The sequence below is a fragment of the Mya arenaria genome, chromosome 13 (assembly GCF_026914265.1).
Source record: "Mya arenaria isolate MELC-2E11 chromosome 13, ASM2691426v1".
NCBI lineage: Eukaryota > Metazoa > Mollusca > Bivalvia > Myida > Myidae > Mya > Mya arenaria.
In genome coordinates, this window is record NC_069134.1 from 12,443,773 (window position 1) to 12,466,995 (window position 23,223).

Genomic DNA, 23,223 nt, shown 5'->3' on the forward strand with positions numbered 1-23,223 from the left:
TTAAGTTCCCTTCTTTGATTTGCTGGTGCTTGAACTATTATCAAAAATAAGGCTAAAAGAATTCATGCAGGGATTTTCCACCTTCTTTAACAGTGGCTCATAATCAGCTTCTTTCCAATTAAAAACAACAAAATTAAATTCCCAATTTTCAGTCATTTGTTTCCCATAAATTACCAAACAAATATTTATATAAAATAATCATGGAATCATTACATTGTGTGTGCTAATATTATAGTTGTATTTTAAGTTGTTTGTCAAACTTATTTTGAAGAACTGAGCATTTAGGCTTCAAATTTCTGCTATTTTAAAGCATGTACGCCTTTAAGTTTCCAAAATTAAAAAGGCTGGGCCACTTCCAAGTTCTGATAGAAAAGGCTCTTCTGCTTTCAATAAAGACATGTTGTCTGCAGCCAAAGGAGCATTGGAAAAGACGAGTGTGAGGCCCTAACGCACAACATTCTTTTATTGTAGGTTCTGTAGGAAGATTTGGCAGCATCCACAGACCTTGGGCTTCATAATTGTTTCTTTGAGTATTGTTTAATTGCATTCTCTCACATCAGAATACTATCAAACACTGGAAGATGTTATAGGTCAAGCCAAAATCCAGCCATACTGTACAGTCACAGGCAGACCATCATGAACTCAAATAAAAGAGAATGGTGCCTGCAAATCTCCTCTTTCAAGTACATTACTTAGACTTTTAAATCCTATTTTATCATTATATAAATTCAAATACTCGCATAAATCCGGATTATATAATCACATTTGTTCTTGTTAGAATAAAACGAATTGTCAATAATTACCCCACCCACTTCACATAGCAACAAACACTGAAACAGCTGATCCAACACTGGCATCAAACACTTATTATTCGCTCTTCAACCGATATACTTCGATAACTTATTTCTTATAACTTAATACACAAAGAAAATTACACAAATAAAGTTAAAGCTTTGAAGAATTTCACTAAAATACCTTTTTAGCATAAATATTTTTCGTCGATTTCAAAACGTCTGGTGATGTTGATTACGAAGGGACATTACGCTGCAAAAATAAACTAGCATGAGTTAGCTCGCTTGTAAGAGGCCCGACTGCAAAATTTGAAATGGAAATATAGGTGTTCACGGCCTATGGCCACCTACCTATAAACCATAAATACATGCATGTGGTTCATAGGTCCGTGCTTTGGCAAAATCTTATCTGAAAATATTGTTGAATAGCTCCTTCCATTACAATTAGAGTACTGTACTGTATATGGACCATGCACAACTAATCTAGTTTAATATTAATACAATATTATAAACTGGGAGTAATTAAGTTTGTTATTGGTCCCGGATAAAGTTTACGGATTCCAGCCGTAAACTTTGCTCCTACCAAATAAGCTCTCGGACATTTCGACCCCTCGAAAAATAGTGAAGAAATTTCAACACATCGAAACCATTGGAGGTCAACTTGTGACACCTCGACACTTCGATCCATCCATTGAAGATATTTCGACCCGTATTCATTTGGACACTTCGACCCATCCATTAAAAACATTTCAAGTCGTACCTCTTTGGACACTTCGACGAAAATAATAGTGATACTAGTTATAAAAGTAAACGTATACTGGTATGTTTGATAATTTCGGTGTTCCATTTTATTATAAAAAAAGACGTGATGTGTTGTTGACCTGCTTTAAACTATATGATAATTATAAACCAAGATTATATTCTTGCATTCAAACGCCAGTAGTGTGAGGAATAGCCCATCATGGTTATATAGATGGATAGGTACTTTTCATTCTTCCATCAAGGCAGATTTTTTTACCATAATTTACATTGTAGTTCATAAATTTGTACAAACAGTATGATGTTGAAACATGTCTAAACAGACATATCAAAATGTTTTGATTATTTTCATAAATCTATAGATTGATAGGTACTCTTCATTCTTCCATCAAGGCAGAATTTTTTACCATAATTATTTGTACAAACAGTATGATGTTGAAACATGTCTAAACAGACATGTCAAAATGTTTTGATTATTTTCAGAAATCTATAGATTGATAGGTACTTTTCATTCTTCCATCAAGGCAGAATTTTTTACCATAATTTACATTGTAGTTCATAAATTTGTACAAACAGTATGATGTTGAAACATGTCTAAACAGACATGTCAAAATGTTCTGATTATTTTCATAAATCGTTGTTGTCCATGCTCATTGGTCGTTGTGTTTATGAAGTCGCACATAATTTATATTATAGAGATATACCTCATTCAAATACTGTTAATTTTGCTAAATTGTACATTTTTAAAAATGATGGAATGTTTCCATTGCAACCTTTTCTTAATGAATGCAAATGTACGAATATTTATTTTTATTTCATTTCATGTCCCCATTCAGTTATACTGTAATATTAATTTCATACTTGACTACTGTTGGGCGATTCTTTAAACAGGATATGTCTGTGCCATTGGTAATTTTTAACTATACTTGTTTCTATGTTGTCATATATCACTATAATGACTTTATATCAGGCATTTTTATTATAACATTAAAATAAATAACTGAAATGAATATTCTTTAATTGTTATTTATTAAAACACGAAAATTGGTAATATTATTTGATTTTGGTATTGATATCAAACAAAGATAATTGGTTACCATGGTAAATGCAGATTCACCATTCTCACCAATGTTTTGAAGTTGCTACTTGGTAACTTTATGTTCATCGTAACATTACAGCCAGAAAAATAATTAAATGAACCATGACATGTTTGGTTTATACAGTATTTATTCATATGCTATTAGTATATCAACATGTTACACGTATACATGGTAAAGGATTGAAGAGATAGCTTAATTAGACCTAATATAAAGACTCTCCATGACATGTTTGCTTGTTTCCTTCCAAGAAACAGCCCTTTCAATGCAATTGAAGGACAGTCTACATGGCAAATGTTGCCCACAAAAATACGATTTCTGTTGGGTTTTTTTTTCCATTTCGTTTTCTTTATTTACAACGTGACTCATCATTATTCCCCAAATACTTAAACAAGGTAGATATCATAGATCGATAAATTTTTGTGATGATAATAGCATTTGCAAAATAAAATTGATATTTTTGAGACATGAATGTGCTTCCATTGTTACCGTGGAATCAGTTTCATTTACTGACAGCTTAGGTTAATCTTTAGTATTTCATCATCAGTGTCTGAAAGTATGAATGTTGTAGAACAAGGATCATATAAATGGTAACCTTTTAAACTGAATGGGTGATATTCAACTTTCACTAAAATCAATTCAGCAGCGAGTACTAAACTACACTTACAACATTGCAAGGGTTTATTAATATATAATGGAGCCAAACATTTGCAAAATGTTTTCATATGTACGCATAAATAAAACAATGGAAACTACAGGGATAGGCCTATTAGTAACACGTTCAAATGTAAATTCGCTTATAGCAACAAGGTAATGACCGGAACCATACTGAACGAGCAACACAAACGTACACACATCACAAACAGACCCCACACGCATAAAGAATAGCTTGATCAATTTAAGATGGGATTTCTGCCTTGGGAAGGTCAATCAAACACGAACGATAAGTTAACTGGGGGTTTAAACTAGTATAAAATTATATATAAACACATAACCTCATACTTGTCCTAATATGTATAAATACTTACAGAATTGAAAATAAATTCTAATTAGAATAAACATCTATTTGGAGGCCCTAAAGATAACAGTAAAACTAACATAATTTCAATTGCTCAACGATGTAGACATCACCTGCAAACGAAAGAATAAAGACGAAGCAACAGCTTCAACTCTTAAAAGGTAAGTTGCTGTTATTACGATTATTTAATCGCTATTTGAAGAACTCTATTTTAAGAGTATGAAAGATTACTTGAGTAATTGATCAAAATTTTGTTTTTTATTTTTCAAATATAAAACAAGCTGTTTTCTTACATATTACCATATGGGTAAAAGGAATTCAGAATTTAAGAAGGACTTGTTTTCTAATCCTTTATACATTTTTGTACTTGGTGTTCATATGTTAATTTACCCAAATAAATATGTTTAAACTAAAATGGACAAAAAGAAACTCGTTTTGTTTTATATTTTACACATAATTAATATAATGTACTCATTTGCGTAATTACTTGACAATGTTTAATACTTTTTTCGACGAGGCTGCGGTCTTTATATTTGACAAGAAGCTATTATAGTTTACGAATATGAATACTGTTATTTTAAGATTTTATCGTGCTTATGTTATGCCATTTAGTCATGGTAATAAGTAAATAACTATAATATATTCATATACGCAGCTTTCAAAAGGGAAAACAAGAACATCCGGTTGTATCGTTGGTTATTTCAATGACATAAAACAGAAAAAAAGAACTATAAAAAAGCGTGATCAATTCCATCAATCAAATCCCAAGTGGAAGACGATTCATTGAAAGGGATATTCCAGAGTCTTCTATATCATGCAATAACCCGAAACCCTATCGACACAAAGACACAAATGTCATATTAGATATACGATCAGCCTGCAAACTTAGACTAATCATAAACAAGGGAATAGACTCTAGGAGTTCAGTTTTCTTTAAAATAAGCAACATAGTATAAATTAACAAAACTGTTATTGTTATGCAAGGCAATACAGGAAAAGAAAACTAAAGCTTTTGATATACCTATTGAATTGTATTGTAAAACTGAACAAATGGGTCATTTGTATATTGTTTTGAAATAATTAAGCAGTTACAAATCTTAACAATTATATTAGAATGATGTAAATAACTGAACAGCTATTTATAATCCTTTAATTTCCAGGATATTTAATTAGTGACTTGTAATATTTTATTGTTTTTAGATGCGCTTTTAAAATCATGACTCGGTATTAGTAGTTTTATTCGTGCATTATGTCAATAACAGTACATTTTACATCAATATAGGATATATCACATATTGTATTTGCATGATATTTAGAGTCCTAATAAGTTATATCACAGAAAGTTTAACATGAAATACATAATACTAGATCTACTAAAACAATGATTACTTATGGTGTTAATGATAAAGCTATCTAATTTATTACCAAATGAAGTTATACCAAATAAAGTTTAACATAATAAATGGCATTGCACAGGATAACCCGTAAAGATTTGCACAAGTACAAAAGCTTATTTCCAACGGGGTCCATGTCTAAGGTATTAAAGTTGGCATTTAATGATTTAGTGAACAGTATTATATAATATTATATCATATACTCAGATGAATTAAATTAATATATGACATTCATCACAAATAAACTACTATCAGTATCACATAATTATATAATATACCACACAATTATACAAATAGTTAAGGAATATTTAAAAATTACCAAAGCAACTATATAAAAATTGTGCGTATTCTTAGAAAGCGCACTTTTATTTATCTAATACATAAAAATTATGAATACAAAAAGACAGACTTTTCAAACTTCTCCATCTCATTTAAGAGGTGAGTTTTGAATAATTTCTTAAAAACATACTTTGATTCTGTGTCTTTGATGTTATTTTGGAAGCATGTTCCAATCCCGTATACCATTAAAATGAAAAGAAGCTGCTGTAAAACCACCATTATGTGGGACATAGAATTTTAAGTTGGATCTACTGCCATATGAGTGAACTTCGTTACATTTGGCAAAATTATCCTTCATGTAACTTGGACACTTGTCATAAAATATTTTGTGTACATGATTTAGCCTAAGTTGTCTACATCTTTGTTCGACATTTAAAAAACCAAGATCAGCAAAACTTGACACTGAAAACGAGGTTCTACAATAAAAAATATTAATAAAACAAACAATTTTATTTTGTGCCACCTGGAGTCTATTTTTAGACTTCATGGTAAGGCCACAGTACCAAGATGATAAAGCATAGTCAAGATGACATTGAACTAATGCATTACAAAGAGTTTTCCTAAGAGATTTGTATAAATATTCACGTTGTCTATATAAAAATTTGATTCTAGAGTTAACCTTCTTAACAATATTGTTCACAGTAGATGTACCTGACAAATCAGAGTCCAAAATTGACCCAAGATATTTGACTGAATCTTGAAACTTGATTTCATGGCCATTACATTGAATGCTGAAATCCCCTATTTTGCCAAGTTTACGTTTAGAGCCAAAATGAATGCATTCGGTCTTTCCTAAATGAAGGGATAATTTGTTATCAGTTAACCACATGCTGCAGTTTTGCAATTCTTGACCAAGAACTTGTCTAATAATATCAGGGTCTTTATGAGAAAATAAGATAGCGCTGTCATCAGCATAAAGTATAAGTTTGCATTTAGAACTGATGCTTGTATTCATGTCATTAATGTAGCATAAAACAGCAGAGGACCTAATATACTTCCTTGAGGTACACCACACACAACTTGATCAAAATCTGATTTGGTATTGTTAACATGAACAGACTGTTTTCTTTCGGTTAGGTATGAGCGAAACCACTCCACCGACTCCACACCTAAGACCTGTAGCTTTCGGCATAAAATATCATGATCTACTGTGTCGAAAGCTTTTTGTAGACCCAACATGATCATGCCCGTAAATAAATCTTTAGAAGATTGTCTACGTATATAATCTGTAAGGTGTATAGGCAGGAGTCGGTAGAGTAGTTACCACGGAACCCGCTTTGATATTCATACAACAAACTATTGTTTACTAAGAAGGATTCCAGCTGAGTGTAGACAGCTCGCTCAAGAATTTTGGACACAATTGATAAAATGCTAACAGGCCTATAATTTGAAACTTCTGACCTACTATTTTTCTTAAAAAAGCGGTTTGACCTTGGCACTCTTTAAGTAATTTGGCACGTATTAATCGAAGACAACATTTTCAGGCGTCCTTGACACAAAGCTCGAGTGTTTCAGTTTCTGAACAAAATCGCCTTAGTTTAAATATATATATATATATATAACAAACAATTGAAAATAAATAAAAAAATATGGTCCGAGCAGTATAGATTTATTAACAGCAGCCATTTGTACAACAGCTTTAATAATTAGTTGCCAAATGGTTATCTTTTGGCTAGTTTAAGTAATTTTATTGGTTATTAGTAATTATTGAAAAAAATAAGATAGATATTGATCGTCCATCCTACAGATTTAGACTTGGATTTATTTAGCAGAACAGTTGAAAAAACAAGAGGTCGAAATGACTTGATTAGGTTTCGAAATCTCGGAAGTTCGAAATGTCTTGGATTAACTATCAAAGGGGTTGAAGCGTCGAGGGGTTGACGCGTCGAGTGGTCGAAATATCCAGATACCATTTTGCTATTTGACATTAAATGGGCCCAGTAACCAATAATTCAACAATGAACTGTTTTAGAGTCACAAGGTCAATGCCTAACAAACATCAATCGAGAGACATGATACATCGACTCAATACAAAGTAAATGAAAATATATTTCGGGCCTCATTTAAGTTTGGATGTAGGAAGAAGTCCAATGTCATCCGCATAATGAACAGGTTTGACAGATGGCGGGAAATCGGAAGCATGTGATTGTTGATTAAGTTAAAGTATGATATTCTACCAGTTTGGATGTGCAGCCTTTTTATGTTTTAACATTTAATAATTATCATTGATTTAAGTTTTATTGGACAAACTTTATAATGTTGTCATTTTGGCCATTTGGTATGTGAGTTTATTGTGACGGAAGTACACAAATTTAACATCTAAGGGAGGAAAAAAACATGGAACTCTATTCTTTAATTTAATTTTGTGTGTTTTTTAAGAAATTAACTTGTTCTTACTGATTTTAAGTAATCTTTGCTAGTTTGAGTTGCCAATAATTGCTGAAAAACAAATATAAGAAATTGATGGACTATAAAAGCTTTAATTATTAATTCAAATTAGAAGGGGTGGATCTGGGATTTAACGTTAATGGGGTGTAACTGAGGGGCGTTACCTTTTGACTTGTGCGTCTGACTCAGTACCCATATTTATTTGGTTTAATTGTATAAAGTTATAACGTTAAGCTGTCATGAGGTTTTTGTTGTGAAATTTGGAGATGTAGCAAATGCATATGCTGCATTCACCAATGCCAATACCCAAAATATATACAATTCTGTTTTTAGATCTTTATAATTAGATGACATTATTAATCAATTATTATTATATACTATTAATTTGCAGTTAATATGTATCAGAAGCCATTCAATATCTACAGATTTAAAGCCCCTGAATTGTCAATGTTGAACCGAATTGCCTAAATTGTCCCCTCTACTATAGTAAAAAATGTTTAGCCTTTGATCAACAAATTGTAAGTAACAAACTAGTATGCTACTTATGATAAAAAAGATTTTAAGGGGTAAAAAGAATTCTTTTTGTAGCCACTATATTTAAACTGCAAGATATTTGACAATTATGCAAAAGAAATGGTAATCTGCAGTTTATGTGTGCCTCATTATATCATATCTGGTTGTCAGTCTGTCCAAGTTAAGAATTAATGACATCATTTACCAACTTCCCATACAGCATTATCTAGTGTTATTTGCATAATTATACATTTATGGCGTTGGATAGAATAATGTGAAGTTATTACACGGATATTTGCTTGTTGTTGGTTTGTAACTATTTGATATTTTTGTAATTAGAGAATAAGAGGAGTTATAATAAAGTCATTGACTGTATACATGTGTTATATACATGTCTCAATTTTGAATGATTTAGTAACTGTTTGCAATATAATTTGTGGAACTAACGTCAGTAGGTACCAAACCTTCGATATTTTAATGTTGTTCTGGCAATAACCCCACAGTAGTTTCATCCTTATATATATTTATTTTTTTAGCCGTTTTCTCTGTTTAAACTTAGAAAATAATGGCTTGCTTTGAAAATTATACATTTATGTTTTTAGAAAATATTCAAATATTTTATAATAAATTGTTATTCTTTTAGTCGACTGGAGAGACGCCATCCTAACACATGACTGGCCTTTCAAAGGTGCATTAGCAGGCTGCAGTTTGTTTTCAATTAGTGGATGTTTCAATATTTAACTATTAGATTGGTAAGAAAATTTGTTATTATGTTAATCCAAAAATTATATTGTCCATACTCTTTGGCTTTTGCTATCTGCATCATTCTCTAGTTTTATGTAATAACATCACAAACATACTTTTTCATTTTAAGATAAGTGTTTTAATTTTTCTCAAAGTTGAGGAAAACATCTTTTATTAAGAAAAAAAACAAGTAGGTAAATGTGTCTGTCAGTTAACTGGCTATGTTAATTAGATAGATGGCTATACATACTGTTTATAAAGCTGGAGACGAATGTTTCTCACATTTCTGATTGTATCTGAAAAGATGGTCGGAATTGATTAACAACTTTTACAAAGTTTGATATAATTTCTTCTAAACTTAAATAATTCATTGGGCCACAGTTTATATTCTGTGGACATTCTTATTGGTGTAATTTATTTACTGTTGTAGTGTTGTACAAAAATAATATAAACTTTAAAAAGTTACTGTTGACAAGAAATAAGATAAAAACTTATATCTAAGTTAAGCATAAAAGTTACGTTATGTAGCTTGAACACCAGTTATAATTATTGTTGAAGAATTCTGGTTTTGTAAATGTTGGATAAAAAAACAAAAACAATGAAATCATTAATCTCGGAAATTCAGATTACAGTGAGATATATACTGGATTTTTTATCTTGTAGGATTTGATTAGGCTTTGTGGGGAGATTTAATGCCGAAACCAACATGGCACCAAGTTTGGATGCACTACACACAGAGGTAGCATTGGACTCAAATGAAACTGGATTGTTTAATTCAAGCACTCTTGGTAAGAAATAATATTTTGCACTTTTAGAATAAACATTTTATAAATGAATGACAATTAATTAGCTCTGAGATCTTAATTATTAATTCAATGTTTGTTAATTACTTAGTAATTCATACAGATCTTGTTATTGAGACCTTTTATCTGGTTCATCATCTTAGGGATCTGAATCTTTACATGTCTCTCATAAATCTTGTGTGCATCCTTGCTAAATTATTTACAAAGCATTTGGAAATCAATGTTGAATTTAACATGCACTGTTTTTGTGTGACTTGATATTATCAAAGGTAACAACAAAAATGGTCAGATTATTTTTACTGACATTGTTAAATACAGTCGAACCGGATTGGCTCAAACTCACAGGGGCTGGCAAAAATACCTCCAGCCTCGGAAAAATCGAGCCAAGTGGAATTGTTACATTCAATAGTAAAAAATTGGTCCTTTACATCAAGTTCAAGCCAACGAGGAAATCGAGCCAAGCAAGTTTGAGCCAATGGGGTTCAACTGTAGTGGCCATATGCTAAAGTGTTGATTATTAAGTAGTTCCTCCTTGTTTTTAGGTACGGAAAGCCTGTCATCGAGTGGAGGCCACGAGAAGTTGACATGGGCTCTCCTCTGTGCCTTCTTCATGATATTTGGGCTCTCTTTTGCTACTGGATGCTATTTATGGTAAAAATTGTGTTCATATTTCTGCTTGGGCTTTTTTTTACCTACTATACTTTATATCATATTTAAACAGAAGATAATAATCAATTATGCCTATTATATACATCTATATGATAAAAGCTCTCTTAATCACTAAAAAAGGTCTTTCGCTACAGACAACAATAGCATAATTCATAAATACTTCATGTAGACCATCTTCGCGCATGTCAACTGTCAGTCGGTAGACCAAACCTTGTCTGATTGGGAACTAGAAAACACTAGGCCTAACAAACTCCCAGTTCCTCCCCCATAATCCTGACGATAAATCGAAACCTGAATAAGTCAAGCACTCAAAACCATCACCACCGGTCCCAAATTCACAAATCATACACAAAAGCTTATGATTAATTGGAGGTTATAATTTTGCATATTTCCCTGAGAGCGTGTTCAAAGTCATGCTGAAATTGAACTGATAATCTGTTCCTGATTAATAACTAAAGAAGGCTGGGACGGGGGACCTCAAACTTGATGGGCAGGTTAGTCATGACCAACAGCTGCCTGCAATTCCAAGTCACATTTAGATATAAGCAGAGTTGAAAAAACCCAGAGAGGGATGCAAAGATATTCGTGTGCCATACCCTGGTAGTTTTCAAAAAAGCCACATTGTTCTTTAACGTAGTGATACATAGGAGACAACATTCCTTTGTGTAATCCAGTAATGAGTACTCCAAATATCCTCATATTACTTCTAATACTGAGCACCAGGTAAGGGAGGTACTGGTACAAATAAAACCTTTTGGTTTGATGTCCATTCAAATCTTGACCTTGGATCAAACTGACGTGATCTTTTTTAGCAAGTGCATTCTTGATGAATGCATGCACTTATTATTTCACCATAGTATTAATGATATCGTACCATATTGGAAAGTGTTTTCTTTGTTTTTGTTCATTAAGTAATTCTTTTAGCAGAACAGTAACCTGATAGATGTTACCCTGCAATTGGTAGCATGCAAATTAAATGCAACAATATTCACTTACCCACACGCTACTTATTGAATGCTGTCCTTGAAACAGTCTATTTTCTGAAGTCGGAATACGACATTAAATATAGAAAGTGCAGTTTCACTAAAACTTTCTTGGTTCAGCCAATGTATGAGTAGAAGTCATTGAACCCAAGATAATAAGGTATGTGCTAGTATAGTATAGATACACAATTTAATTTAAAACATACCCTTGGTTCATGCATGCATGGACAAACCCACCTTTGTCCATGTAAATAAAAAGTGTATTGATATACACTTGCATGGGCCAACCCACCTTTGCTGACAAACCCACCTTTGTCCTTGCATGCATTGACCAACCCACCTTTGCTGACAAATCCACCTTTGTTCTTGCATGCATTGACCAAGCCACCTTTGCTGACAAACCCACCTTTGTTCTTGCATGCATTGACCAAGCCACCTTTGCTGACAAACCCACCTTTGTCCTTGCATGCATTGACCAAGCCACCTTTGCTGACAAATCCACCTTTGTCCTTGCATGCATTGACCAAGCCACCTTTGCTGACAAATCCACCTTTGTTCTTGCATGCATGAACCAAGGGTATGTTTAAAATTTAATTTTGTATCTATACTTAAACATTCCTTATTATCTTAGATTTAATAACTTCTATTCATACATTGACTGAACCAAGAAAGTTTTAGTGAAACTGCTTGTTCTATTTTTAATGTCATATTCCGACTTCAGAAAAATAGACTGTTTTGACAACATGGTACAAAACAGTTACTACACCCACTACCCTCACTATTGTGTATAATTTCAATAAATCTGATAGTAAGTGTATACTATTAATTAATACTTGTCTGTATCATCATAAGATGATCTGAAACTGAGTTCCACTATGATGACATTTCTTTGAATTTACAGGGATAGGAGGAACCTGCCAGACAATGTCAAGAGAAGAAAGATTAGAGAAATAGTTGGCAGAAGAAGTTAGTACCAAATTATTTTCAAATTAAAACATTTTATTTGATCTGTCATTAGTAAACTTTTGATGGATTTTATTTTTTAAAGATTGATTGATGCTGTATTATCTATGGTCTTCTATACCAATACACTTTTTTATTCACTTCAATAGGATTATAGTTTAGAATCTGTTTTATTTGTGCATAGATGTGTATATTGATGTTATGTATTGGAGATTATACTTTGTTCCCAAGGTCTGTCAGAGATATTGGTATGGAACTCTGTGGAGTATTTTGGTGTAGTTCCAGTGCTGTCTCCCTTTGGTGGCTGTAGATATTAGAAATTTAATATTTATCAATGTTAAATATGTGATGTTTTCCCTCTCAAATCCAATACATAGTTGTCACATGTTTACTTGGAGATAGTAATGTTAGAACCAGATGTTTTATTCTTTTATCAGCAATGTTGCCCTATATAGAACAGAGAAATTAATATTCTTTGCCATCACGTTTACAAGCGTAAAAATAGGATCTTTTAATGTTCTACTCCTTAATGAGATCGTTTCATTGAGTGCAGAGATGTTGCTGTGGAAAAAGTTCAGTGATTGAAAGGTTATCAGTGTAAAGACAAGACATCGTTTCACCAGACAAGACATCATTTCACCAGACAAGCCCTGATTTCAAAGACAGCATTTCACTAGACAGGAAATTATTTGACTAGACAAAACATCATTTCACCAGACTAGACATCATTTCATCAGACAAGAAGACACTATTTTACTAGACAAGACATCATTTCATCAGACAAGATTTTACATACAAGAAGACATCATTTCACCAGACAAGACATCATTTTATTAGACAAGATCTTTCAACAGACAAAACAACATTTCACCAGACAAAGAATAATTTTATCAGACAAGACATTTCACTGGACAAGACATCATTTCACTGGACAAGACATTTCACCACACAAGACATCATTTCACCAGACATGACATCATTAAACCAGACAGACATGACATCATTTAACCAGACAAGACATCATTAAACCAGACAAGACATAATTTGATTAAACAAGACACCATTAAACCAGACAAGACATCATTAAACCATACAAGACATCATTAAACCAGACAAGACATCATTTGATTAAACAAGACATCATTTGATCAAAAAAGGCATCAGTTCTCTAACATAGTTAACATTGTTATTTATATTAAATTGTTAGGATGATGTAGGTCTTTTGTCTTAATATGAATTAGTCTGAAAATGGGTTGATAAGATAATCATTTTTCAAGATATTTAAGTGCTATTCAACATTGGATTAACATTTCTCACAGATTCAGTAAATTAGTTCATGATGCATTTTTATTCCTATCAGAATACAAACTGATATTGATATTCAATCCCGAGATTATATAAACATATACATGAAAAAACTGTCTCTGTAGATTAATGGCATCTCTCTTATAAACAGTAGCTTGAAGCTATCAAGGTCTGTAATGGAGATAGCGGATATGTATGGCAGTGTCATCAGTCACTGTCCAATGTGCCACATAGACCTCACTGATGAATGCTCATGTTTGCTTCCCAAGTTAGATAGGTACACATTTGCTGTTCTCTTCTGTCCTCTGTAGTTAATGTTGAGTCCCCATGACAGGAGTTTCAGTCTGTTTATAGTTTACTGAAGTTTCTGTGCTTTGATAATGTATCTAGCAAGTATTTTTTTTTTGCTTGTGTTCTCTCCTAGTCTGTTTCAATACTGTGTTTACCATGGCAAAGGCATGACCAAAATATAGCTTCACCCTCAGTATGTTGTACCTCTTGGTGAAAGCATGACCAAAATATAGCTTCACCCTCAAGATGTTGTACCTTTTGGTGAAAGCATGACCAAAATATAGCTTCACCCTCAAGATGTTGTACCTCTTGGTGAAAGCATGACCAAAATATAGCTTCACCCTCAGTATGTTGTACCTCTTGGTGAAAGCACGACCAAAATATAGCTTCACCCTCAGTATGTTGTACCTCTTGGTGAAAGCACGACCAAAATATAGCTTCACCCTCAAGATGTTGTACCTCTTGGTGAAAGCATGACCAAAATATAGCTTCACCCTCAGTATGTTGTACCTCTTGGTGAAAGCACGACCAAAATATAGCTTCACCCTCAAGATGTTGTACCTCTTGGTGAAAGCACGACCAAAATATAGCTTCACCCTCAAGATGTTGTACCTTTTGGTGAAAGCATTACCAAAATATAGCTTCACCCTCAAGATGTTGTACCTTTTGGTGAAAGCATTACCAAAATATAGCTAAGTCCTCAAGTTTTGTGTTCCTTTTGGGGGAAAGAATGACCAAGATGTAGCTACATCCTTATTTTTTTGTTCCTCTTGGTGAAAGCAAGCCTTAGCTACTTCCTTTTTTCTCATTTCTGGTCTCATTGCAGCATCATATAAAGCTACATTCATGTTCTACATTGTAAAAGGGCTTAGCTACATTCATGATCTACATTGTAAAAGGGCTTTGCTACATTCATGATCTACATTGTAAAAGGGCTTTGCTACATTCATGATCTACATTGTAAAAGGCCTTTGCTACATTCATGATCTACATTGTAAAAGGCCTTTGCTACATTCATGCTTTACATTGTAAAAGGCCTTTGCTACATTCATGATCTACATTGTAAAAGGCCTTTGCTACATTCATGATCTACATTGTAAAAGGCCTTTGCTACATTCATGATCTACATTGTAAAAGGGCTTTGCTACATTCATGATCTACATTGTAAAGGGCTTTGCTACATTCATGATCTACATTGTAAAGGGCTTTGCTACATTCATGATATACATTGTAAAAGGGCTTTGCTACATTCATGATATACATTGTAAAGGGCTTTGCTACATTCATGATCTACATTGTAAAAGGGCTTTGCTACATTCATGATCTACATTGTAAAAGGGCTTTGCTACATTCATGTTCTACATTATAAAAGGGCTTTGCTACATTCATGATCTACATTGTAAAAGGGCTTTGCTACATTCATGCTCTACATTGTAAAAGGGCTTCGCTACATTTATGATCTACATTGTAAAAGGGCTTTGCTACATTCATGATCTACATTGTAAAAGGGCTTTGCTACATTCAAGATCTACATTGTAAAAGGGCTTTGCTACATTCATGATCTACATTGTAAAAGGCCTTTGCTACATTCATGCTTTACATTGTAAAAGGCCTTTGCTACATTCATGCTTTACATTGTAAAAGGCCTTTGCTACATTCATGATCTACAATGTAAAAGGCCTTTGCTACATTCATGATCTACATTGTAAAAGGGCTTTGCTACATTCATGCTCTACATTGTAAAAGGGCTTTGCTACATTCATGATCTACATTGTAAAAGGGCTTTGCTACATTCATGCTTTACATTGTAAAAGGGCTTTGCTACATTCATGCTTTACATTGTAAAAGGGCTTTGCTACATTCATGATCTACATTGTAAAAGGGCTTTGCTACATTCATGATCTACATTGTAAAAGGGCTTTGCTACATTCATGCTCTACATTGTAAAAGGGCTTTGCTACATTCATGCTCTACATTGTAAAAGGGCTTTGCTACATTCATGATCTACATTGTAAAAGGCCTTTGCTACATTCATGCTTTACATTGTAAAAGGCCTTTGCTACATTCATGCTTTACATTGTAAAAGGCCTTTGCTACATTCATGCTTTACATTGTAAAAGGCCTTTGCTACATTCATGATCTACATTGTAAAAGGGCTTTGCTACATTCATGATCTACATTGTAAAAGGGCTTTGCTACATTCATGATCTACATTGTAAAAGGGCTTTGCTACATTCATGCTTTACATTGTAAAAGGCCTTTGCTACATTCATGCTTTACATTGTAAAAGGGCTTTGCTACATTCATGATCTACATTGTAAAAGGCCTTTGCTACATTCATGATCTACATTGTAAAAGGGCTTTGCTACATTCATGCTCTACATTGTAAAAGGGCTTTGCTACATTCATGATCTACATTGTAAAAGGGTTTTGCTACATTCATGATCTACATTGTAAAAGGTTTCATGATCTACATTGTAAAAGGGCTTTGCTACATTCATGCTCTACATTGTAAAAGGGCTTTTCTACATTCATGCTCTACATTGTAAAAGGGCTTTGCTACATTCATGATCTACATTGTAAAAGGGCTTTGCTACATTCATGATCTACATTGTAAAAGGGCTTTGCTACATTCATGATCTACATTGTAAAAGGGCTTTGCTACATTCATGATCTACATTGTAAAAGGCCTTTGCTACATTCATGATCTACATTGTAAAAGGGCTTTGCTACATTCATGATCTACATTGTAAAAGGGCTTTGTACTTGATAGCATAAAAGCTATAACTACACTTATGATCTCCATTGCTTAAATTTTTGTTCTTTATGTCAAAATGATTCTTAGAATCCAAAGTCAATTGCTATATTTCCCTTTTGTTGAAAGTTTAGAAATTGTAGATGACATTAAATTCTGTTTTTTACATTAATTTAATCATTTTCTTACATCTGTCAGCCATTGTAAAATCTTTTCCAATTAATGCCATTGTCAACTTGTTTGTTTTTCACAGGCAATTTACATTACTTGCACAAGATTTATGATGACATTGATAACAATGGTAAAAACTTAAACAATGGCAAGTTTAAGATTTTGCAAGGTCTAAACAACAACTAATGCTGTTTTGCAATGCTTTCATTGTTTGAAGAATTGTATTTTTTCATATTGTATTTTTTCATATTGTTCATTGTTTTATCAAACAAGGGCCAACTGCAATGCTGTTAAATTATGCTTCCAAAATAATTCAACGTACTACAAATCTGGCTATTTGAAAAGCAGTATCCTCAATGACCCCACTTGTTTCATCAACGTCACATACATATTTCTGCAATAAAAAAACATCATTTGACTAATCACAAAGGTTGTCTTATTAAGATCAGATGTATTGCGTTCATTGGAATATGACTGATAATGGAAGATTATATGTATTTATTTACGAAACAAAATAGTTGTTTTCATTTTTGACATTTACCATTATGCACTATGGCACTGTCTTATCAACAAACCTTTTGTATGATTATCATCTCTATTCCAAACTTACCATTTTAAGTATTAATAATATCTATTTTGAAAGTAATAGATTGATTGGTCAGTTTAGACAAAGTTTATTTGACTTAGGCAGTAAAACATTCTATTTAATCTGTGACGTTGACATAAATAATAAAAAAAATAGAATTCTTCACATGACATTTTGTTTTACATTTATTCATAGGATAGCCCTATTATGTTTACTAGGAACAGGTATGTATACTGGATACCATTATGTATGCTGGATCCCAGTATGAATGCTGGATACCAGTATGTATGCTGGATACTGTTATGTATACTGAATACTGGTATGTATACTGGATACCGATATGTATGCTGGATACCGGTATGTATGCTGGATACCGGTATATACTGAATACCGATATGTATGCTGGATACCATTATGTATGCTGGATACCAGTATGTATACTTGATACCGGTATGTATGCTTGATACCGGTATGTATGATTGATACCGTTATGTATACTGAATACTGGTATGTATACTGGATACCGGTATGTATGCTTGATACTGGTGTGTATGCTGGATACCAATATGTAAACTGGATACTGGTATGTATGCTTGATACCAGATGTATGGGGGATACCGGTATGTTTGCTGGATACCAGTATGTATACTGGATACTGGTATGTATACTTGGTACTGGTATGTATACTTGGTACTGGTATTTATACTTGGTACCGGTATGTATACTTGGTACTGGTATGTATACTGGTATGTATACTGGATACCAGTATGTATACTGGATACCGGTATGTATACTGGATACTGGTATGTATACTTGGTACTGGTATGTATACTGGATACTGGTATGTATACTGGATACCGGTATGTATACTGGATACCGGTATGTATACTGGATACCGGTATGTATACTTGGTACTGGTATGTATACTTGGTACTGGTATGTATACTTGGTACTGGTATGTATACTGGATACTGGTATGTATACTGGATACCAGTATGTATACTGTATACCAGTATGTATACTTGGTACTGGTATGTATACTGGATACTGGTATGTATACTTGGTACTGGTATGTATACTTGGGACTGGTATGTATACTTGGTACTGGTATTTATACTTGGTACTGGTATGTATGCTGGATACCAGTATGAATACTTGGTACTGGTATGTATACTTGGTACTGGTATGTATACTGGATACCAGTATGTATACTTGGTACTGGTATGTATACTTGGTACTGGTATGTAAACTGGATACCGGTATGTATACTTGGTACTGATATGTATGCTGGATACCAGTATGTATACTTGGTACTGGTATGTATACTTGGTACTAGTATGTATACTGGATACCAGTATGTATACTTGGTACTGGTATGTATACTTGGTACTGGTATGTAAACTGGATACCGGTATGTATACTTGGTACTGGTATGTATACTTGGTACTGGTCTGTATGCTGGATACCAGTATGTATCCTTGGTACTGGTATGTATACTTGGTAATGGTATGTATACTTGGTACTGGTATGTAAACTGGATACCAGTATGTATACTTTGTACTGGTATGTATACTTGGTACTGGTATGTATACTTGGTACTGGTATGTATACTTGGTACTGATATGTATACTTGGTACTGGGATGTATACTGGATACCAGTATGTATACTTGGTACTGGTATGTATACTTGGTTCTGGTATGTATACTTGGTACTGGTATGTATACTTGGTACTGGTATGTATACTTGGTAATGGTATGTATACTTGGTACTGGTATGTATACTTGGTTCTGGTATGTATACTTGGTACTGGTATGTATACTTGGTACTGGTATGTATACTTGGTACTGGTATGTATACTTGGTACTGGTATGTATACTTGGTTCTGGTATGTATACTTGGTACTGGTATGTATACTTGGTACTGGTATGTATACTTGGTACTGGTATGTATACTTGGTACTGTGATGTATACTTGGTACTGTGATGTATACTTGGTAATGGTATGTATACTTGGTACTGATATGTATACTTGGTACTGGTATGTATACTTGGTACTGATATGTATACTTGGTACTGGGATGTATACTTGGTTCTGGTATGTATACTTGGTACTGGTATGTATACTTGGTAATGGTATGTATACTTGGTACTGATATGTATACTTGGTACTGGTATGTATACTTGGTACTGATATGTATACTTGGTACTGGGATGTATACTGGATACCAGTATGTATACTTGGTACTGGTATGTATACTTGGTACTGGTATGTATACTTGGTACTGGTATGTATACTTGGTACTGGTATGTATACTTGGTACTGTGATGTATACTTGGTACTGGTATGTATACTTGGTACTGGTATGTATACTTGGTTCTGGTATGTATACTTGGTACTGGTATGTATACTTGGTACTGTGATGTATACTAGATACCAGTATGTATACTTGGTACTGGTATGTAAACTGGATACCAGTATGTATACTTGGTACTGGTATGTATACTTGGTACTGGTATGTATACTGGATACTAGTTGCAATATTTACCAGATAACAGTTTGTTTTGCCTATATCAAAATAGAGTTGCATTTGTTTTAATGGAAGGCTGACCTGGAAGAAGATGTCTTGTAATTGTAAAGCATTGTTCCCATTTACAGCAGTGAAAAGACACTGATGTTAGTTTCGGTTACAAGATCTGACTATTACAACATTATATGGAGCTAGCACATTTACAGCACCATAGGGGAAAAACTTTGGCAAGCTTGCAGAGTGTCGAATGTAGCCCACACAGTGGCTCATAAAATGGCTTCTGTTATGTTGAATAATTTATATTTATTGAATATTTGTGTATCCATTCCCTTGGGAAACGCATTGAATGCTTGAACAGTCACCAGGAAACTCGAGCAGACCGTATTATGAAACATTGTTAGGGACTTTAATTACTTTTGAGATTCTAGAAGTCTGTTCCATATATTTTGGCTATATATACTATGTTATAGTGTTTCAGAAGATGGTTTGTCTAACTGAATGATGGGATATCTGAAACTATCATAGTGTTGTGCCACCCTTTTGTAAAACTGCATGGCAGGGAATTAAACTGAGAATGAGTTCAATAGTGTACCTTTGAAGTCAATAACCTCAAGTAAAATGATTGATTGAACACTTTCTGTATGCAAGCCATTTTCTTTCCAGTCTTTATTAAATTGATGTTTACCATCTTTTCTATTAATTCATAGTTCTCAATTCCCAGGAGGTCTTCAGTTGTGTCTATAATGGTCCAAGGGCATGATTTTGCTGATACTTGATGGAAGGCACTCTTTTATGTTTCAGATGCAAACCATTGATGTATTATTAATTGAGAGTGAAAGATTTCTCTTGAATTTTTAGGTTTCAATTATTCATTTGCAAATGTTGGTATTTGCAAAGTCCAAAAGGTGGACTCACATTTGCAATCACCTTGCCATTTTGAGCATTCCTGATCATTGATTTTGTTTCCATGTTGGGGTTTATTTTTAGCTCACCTGTGCACAAAGTGCTCAGTGTTAGCTATTGTTATTGGGTATTTGTCAGTTTTCAACATTTTCCATCAAACATCTTCTGCACCATTAGGACAATTTCAACTCAACTTTGCAGGAATGTTCCTTGGGTGTCCCTTTCAGATTCCTTCAAAAAAAGCTGTTTCATGCAGAACTCTGGTTTCCATGGCAACCAAAAGGAAAAATCTTCTTCTCAAAAACCACTGGCCTGATTCCAACATAATGTCACAAAAATGATCCCTGGGTGACCCTCTATCAAATTCCTTCACTCCATTTTGATTGTAAAAAAACATGGCACCAGGGGGATACTTTTCATTACATGTTAAATGGAAAACTTTGAAAATCTTTTCTTCAGAAACTATTGGCCCAATTTCAAAATAACTTCACAGATATATTCCTAAGGTGACCCTCTGTCAAATTCCTTCACCCCCTGTTGATTCATCAAAAAAAATAGTTGCCAGGGGCAGGGCTAGTTACCACTATATGATGTTATCGGAAACTTTGAAAATCTTTTATCCAGAAACCATTGACCCAATTTCATTTTTTTTCACTGAAATATATCAAATTCCTTCACCCCATTGTGATTCATAAAAAAACATGGCCACTAGGGGCGGGGCAAGTTTTCACTATATGTCTTCATGGACAACTTTGAAAGATTTCTCTACAGAAACCATTGACCTGATTTTAAAATATTTTCAAAGAAATGTTCCTAATGTGACACTTTCATCAAAATTACTATTATTTTATTTATTTTTGGTTGGCAGCATCCAGTATGTTGTCGGATCAATAACTTTAGAATCCTTTGTCCAATCATGACCAAATTTGGTCAGAATGTGTATGGGCATAATATCATGGACAAGGGTGATCACTCTTTAATCATGGAAATTACCTGGAGCTCTGTAAGTGGCATAGACTGCCCTTTGTTTCATTTAAAATGGTGAAGAAATAGTAAAGCAATTCATTATGTGGTTTGCACACACTGATGTTTGCCTACCAGGTATTTGCCCGCCATTTTTATTTTCATTAAAATGATGTCATGGTGCACAAGATCGTCTTCTTATGCCATAATTGCCCTCACGTGGTGTAATAATCTCACGACTGGAAACGATAATCAGTTTTGGGCAAATATATTTCTATTGTAAAATATTACTATAAATAGTAACATGTGTATTATTGGCCTTTAATTATGAAACTGTCTATATCACCATTTAAGTTTTACTCAGGTGGGCAATAAAGGGCCATCTTGGCCCTCTTGTTTAAAAGATTTGTAGCATTATTACCACAATTATGTTGACAGAGGTCAAATATTCTAGGCAACTTATATACACTCCATATATGACGACAGCACATATTTAAGGGAATTCTATTATTGAGTGTACAGACCAAGAAACTGTCTGTTATGTCCTGGTTGTTAATGCATTTCCATTGTTTTCAGTCTTCATAAAAATGATGTTTACTGATATTTTAATAATTCATAATTCACAGTTCCTATGGGAGCCTAAATTGTGCTCATAATGTTCCAAGAGCAAAAAGCCCTCTCAATGAGATTTTACATAGCTGTTTCTGCTCTACAAGGGACCAGAGGTTTTTGATGCGTGCTTTTGATTTATCACTGAAGACATTATATTATATTCAATATATTAAGACACCTTTATTTTGATGTTATTCCAATGGAAGACTTAGGTAACCATCCAATTGTTTGTTAACTGAAAGATCAATATTAGTAAAACATAGTGATACATAACTTTATGTATGTGTCAACTGAAACATCACATAATTTAACTGGTTCATATGTGTAATACCTGAATCATAAATATGGGTGTTGAAGCATAGGAAGTGTTTTAAATGTTGGATATATATATTTTTATGTGTGTGTCAACTGAAACATACATTTGTCTCACTTGATGCACAAATGTCTGAATCAATATTTGTTAAATGCACAGTTTATGAATGGCAACTTGCTCATCCATGTTGGTCAATTAAAGCATTCATATGTGTCAACTGAAGCATCCATATGTGTCAACTGAACCATCCAAATGTGTCAACTGAAGCATCTGTGAGTGTCAACTGAAGCATCCATATGTGTCAACTGAAGCATCATTGAGTGTCAACTGAAGCA

The 23,223-nt window shown here is 33.4% G+C and overlaps 2 protein-coding genes across 5 annotated transcripts in view; one reads left to right on the top strand and one right to left on the bottom strand.

Annotated features, from left to right (window-relative positions):
• LOC128214020 (inositol hexakisphosphate kinase 1-like) overlaps window positions 1–1,031 on the bottom strand; it is a 31,661-nt gene extending 30,630 nt beyond the window's left edge. The window contains exon 1 of the mRNA XM_052920220.1: window positions 976–1,031. Coding sequence (XP_052776180.1) covers window positions 976–986 — 11 coding nt within the window. The 5' untranslated portion in view covers window positions 987–1,031. The remainder of the gene's footprint in view (window positions 1–975) is intronic.
• Window positions 1,032–8,548: 7,517 nt separating this feature from the next.
• The window catches only part of LOC128213918 (receptor-type tyrosine-protein phosphatase epsilon-like), an 81,236-nt gene continuing 66,561 nt past the window's right edge, over window positions 8,549–23,223 (top strand). For 3 of the 4 annotated variants that reach the window (XM_052920032.1, XM_052920030.1, XM_052920033.1), the window contains exons 1-5: window positions 8,549–8,607; window positions 8,943–9,051; window positions 9,707–9,831; window positions 10,389–10,497; window positions 12,400–12,464. In XM_052920032.1, coding sequence (XP_052775992.1) covers window positions 9,750–9,831; window positions 10,389–10,497; window positions 12,400–12,464 — 256 coding nt within the window. In that variant the 5' untranslated portion in view covers window positions 8,549–8,607; window positions 8,943–9,051; window positions 9,707–9,749. Of the gene's footprint in view, window positions 8,608–8,942; window positions 9,052–9,706; window positions 9,832–10,388; window positions 10,498–12,399; window positions 12,465–23,223 lie in introns of those variants that run through there. The other variant, XM_052920034.1, reaches the window with a different exon arrangement.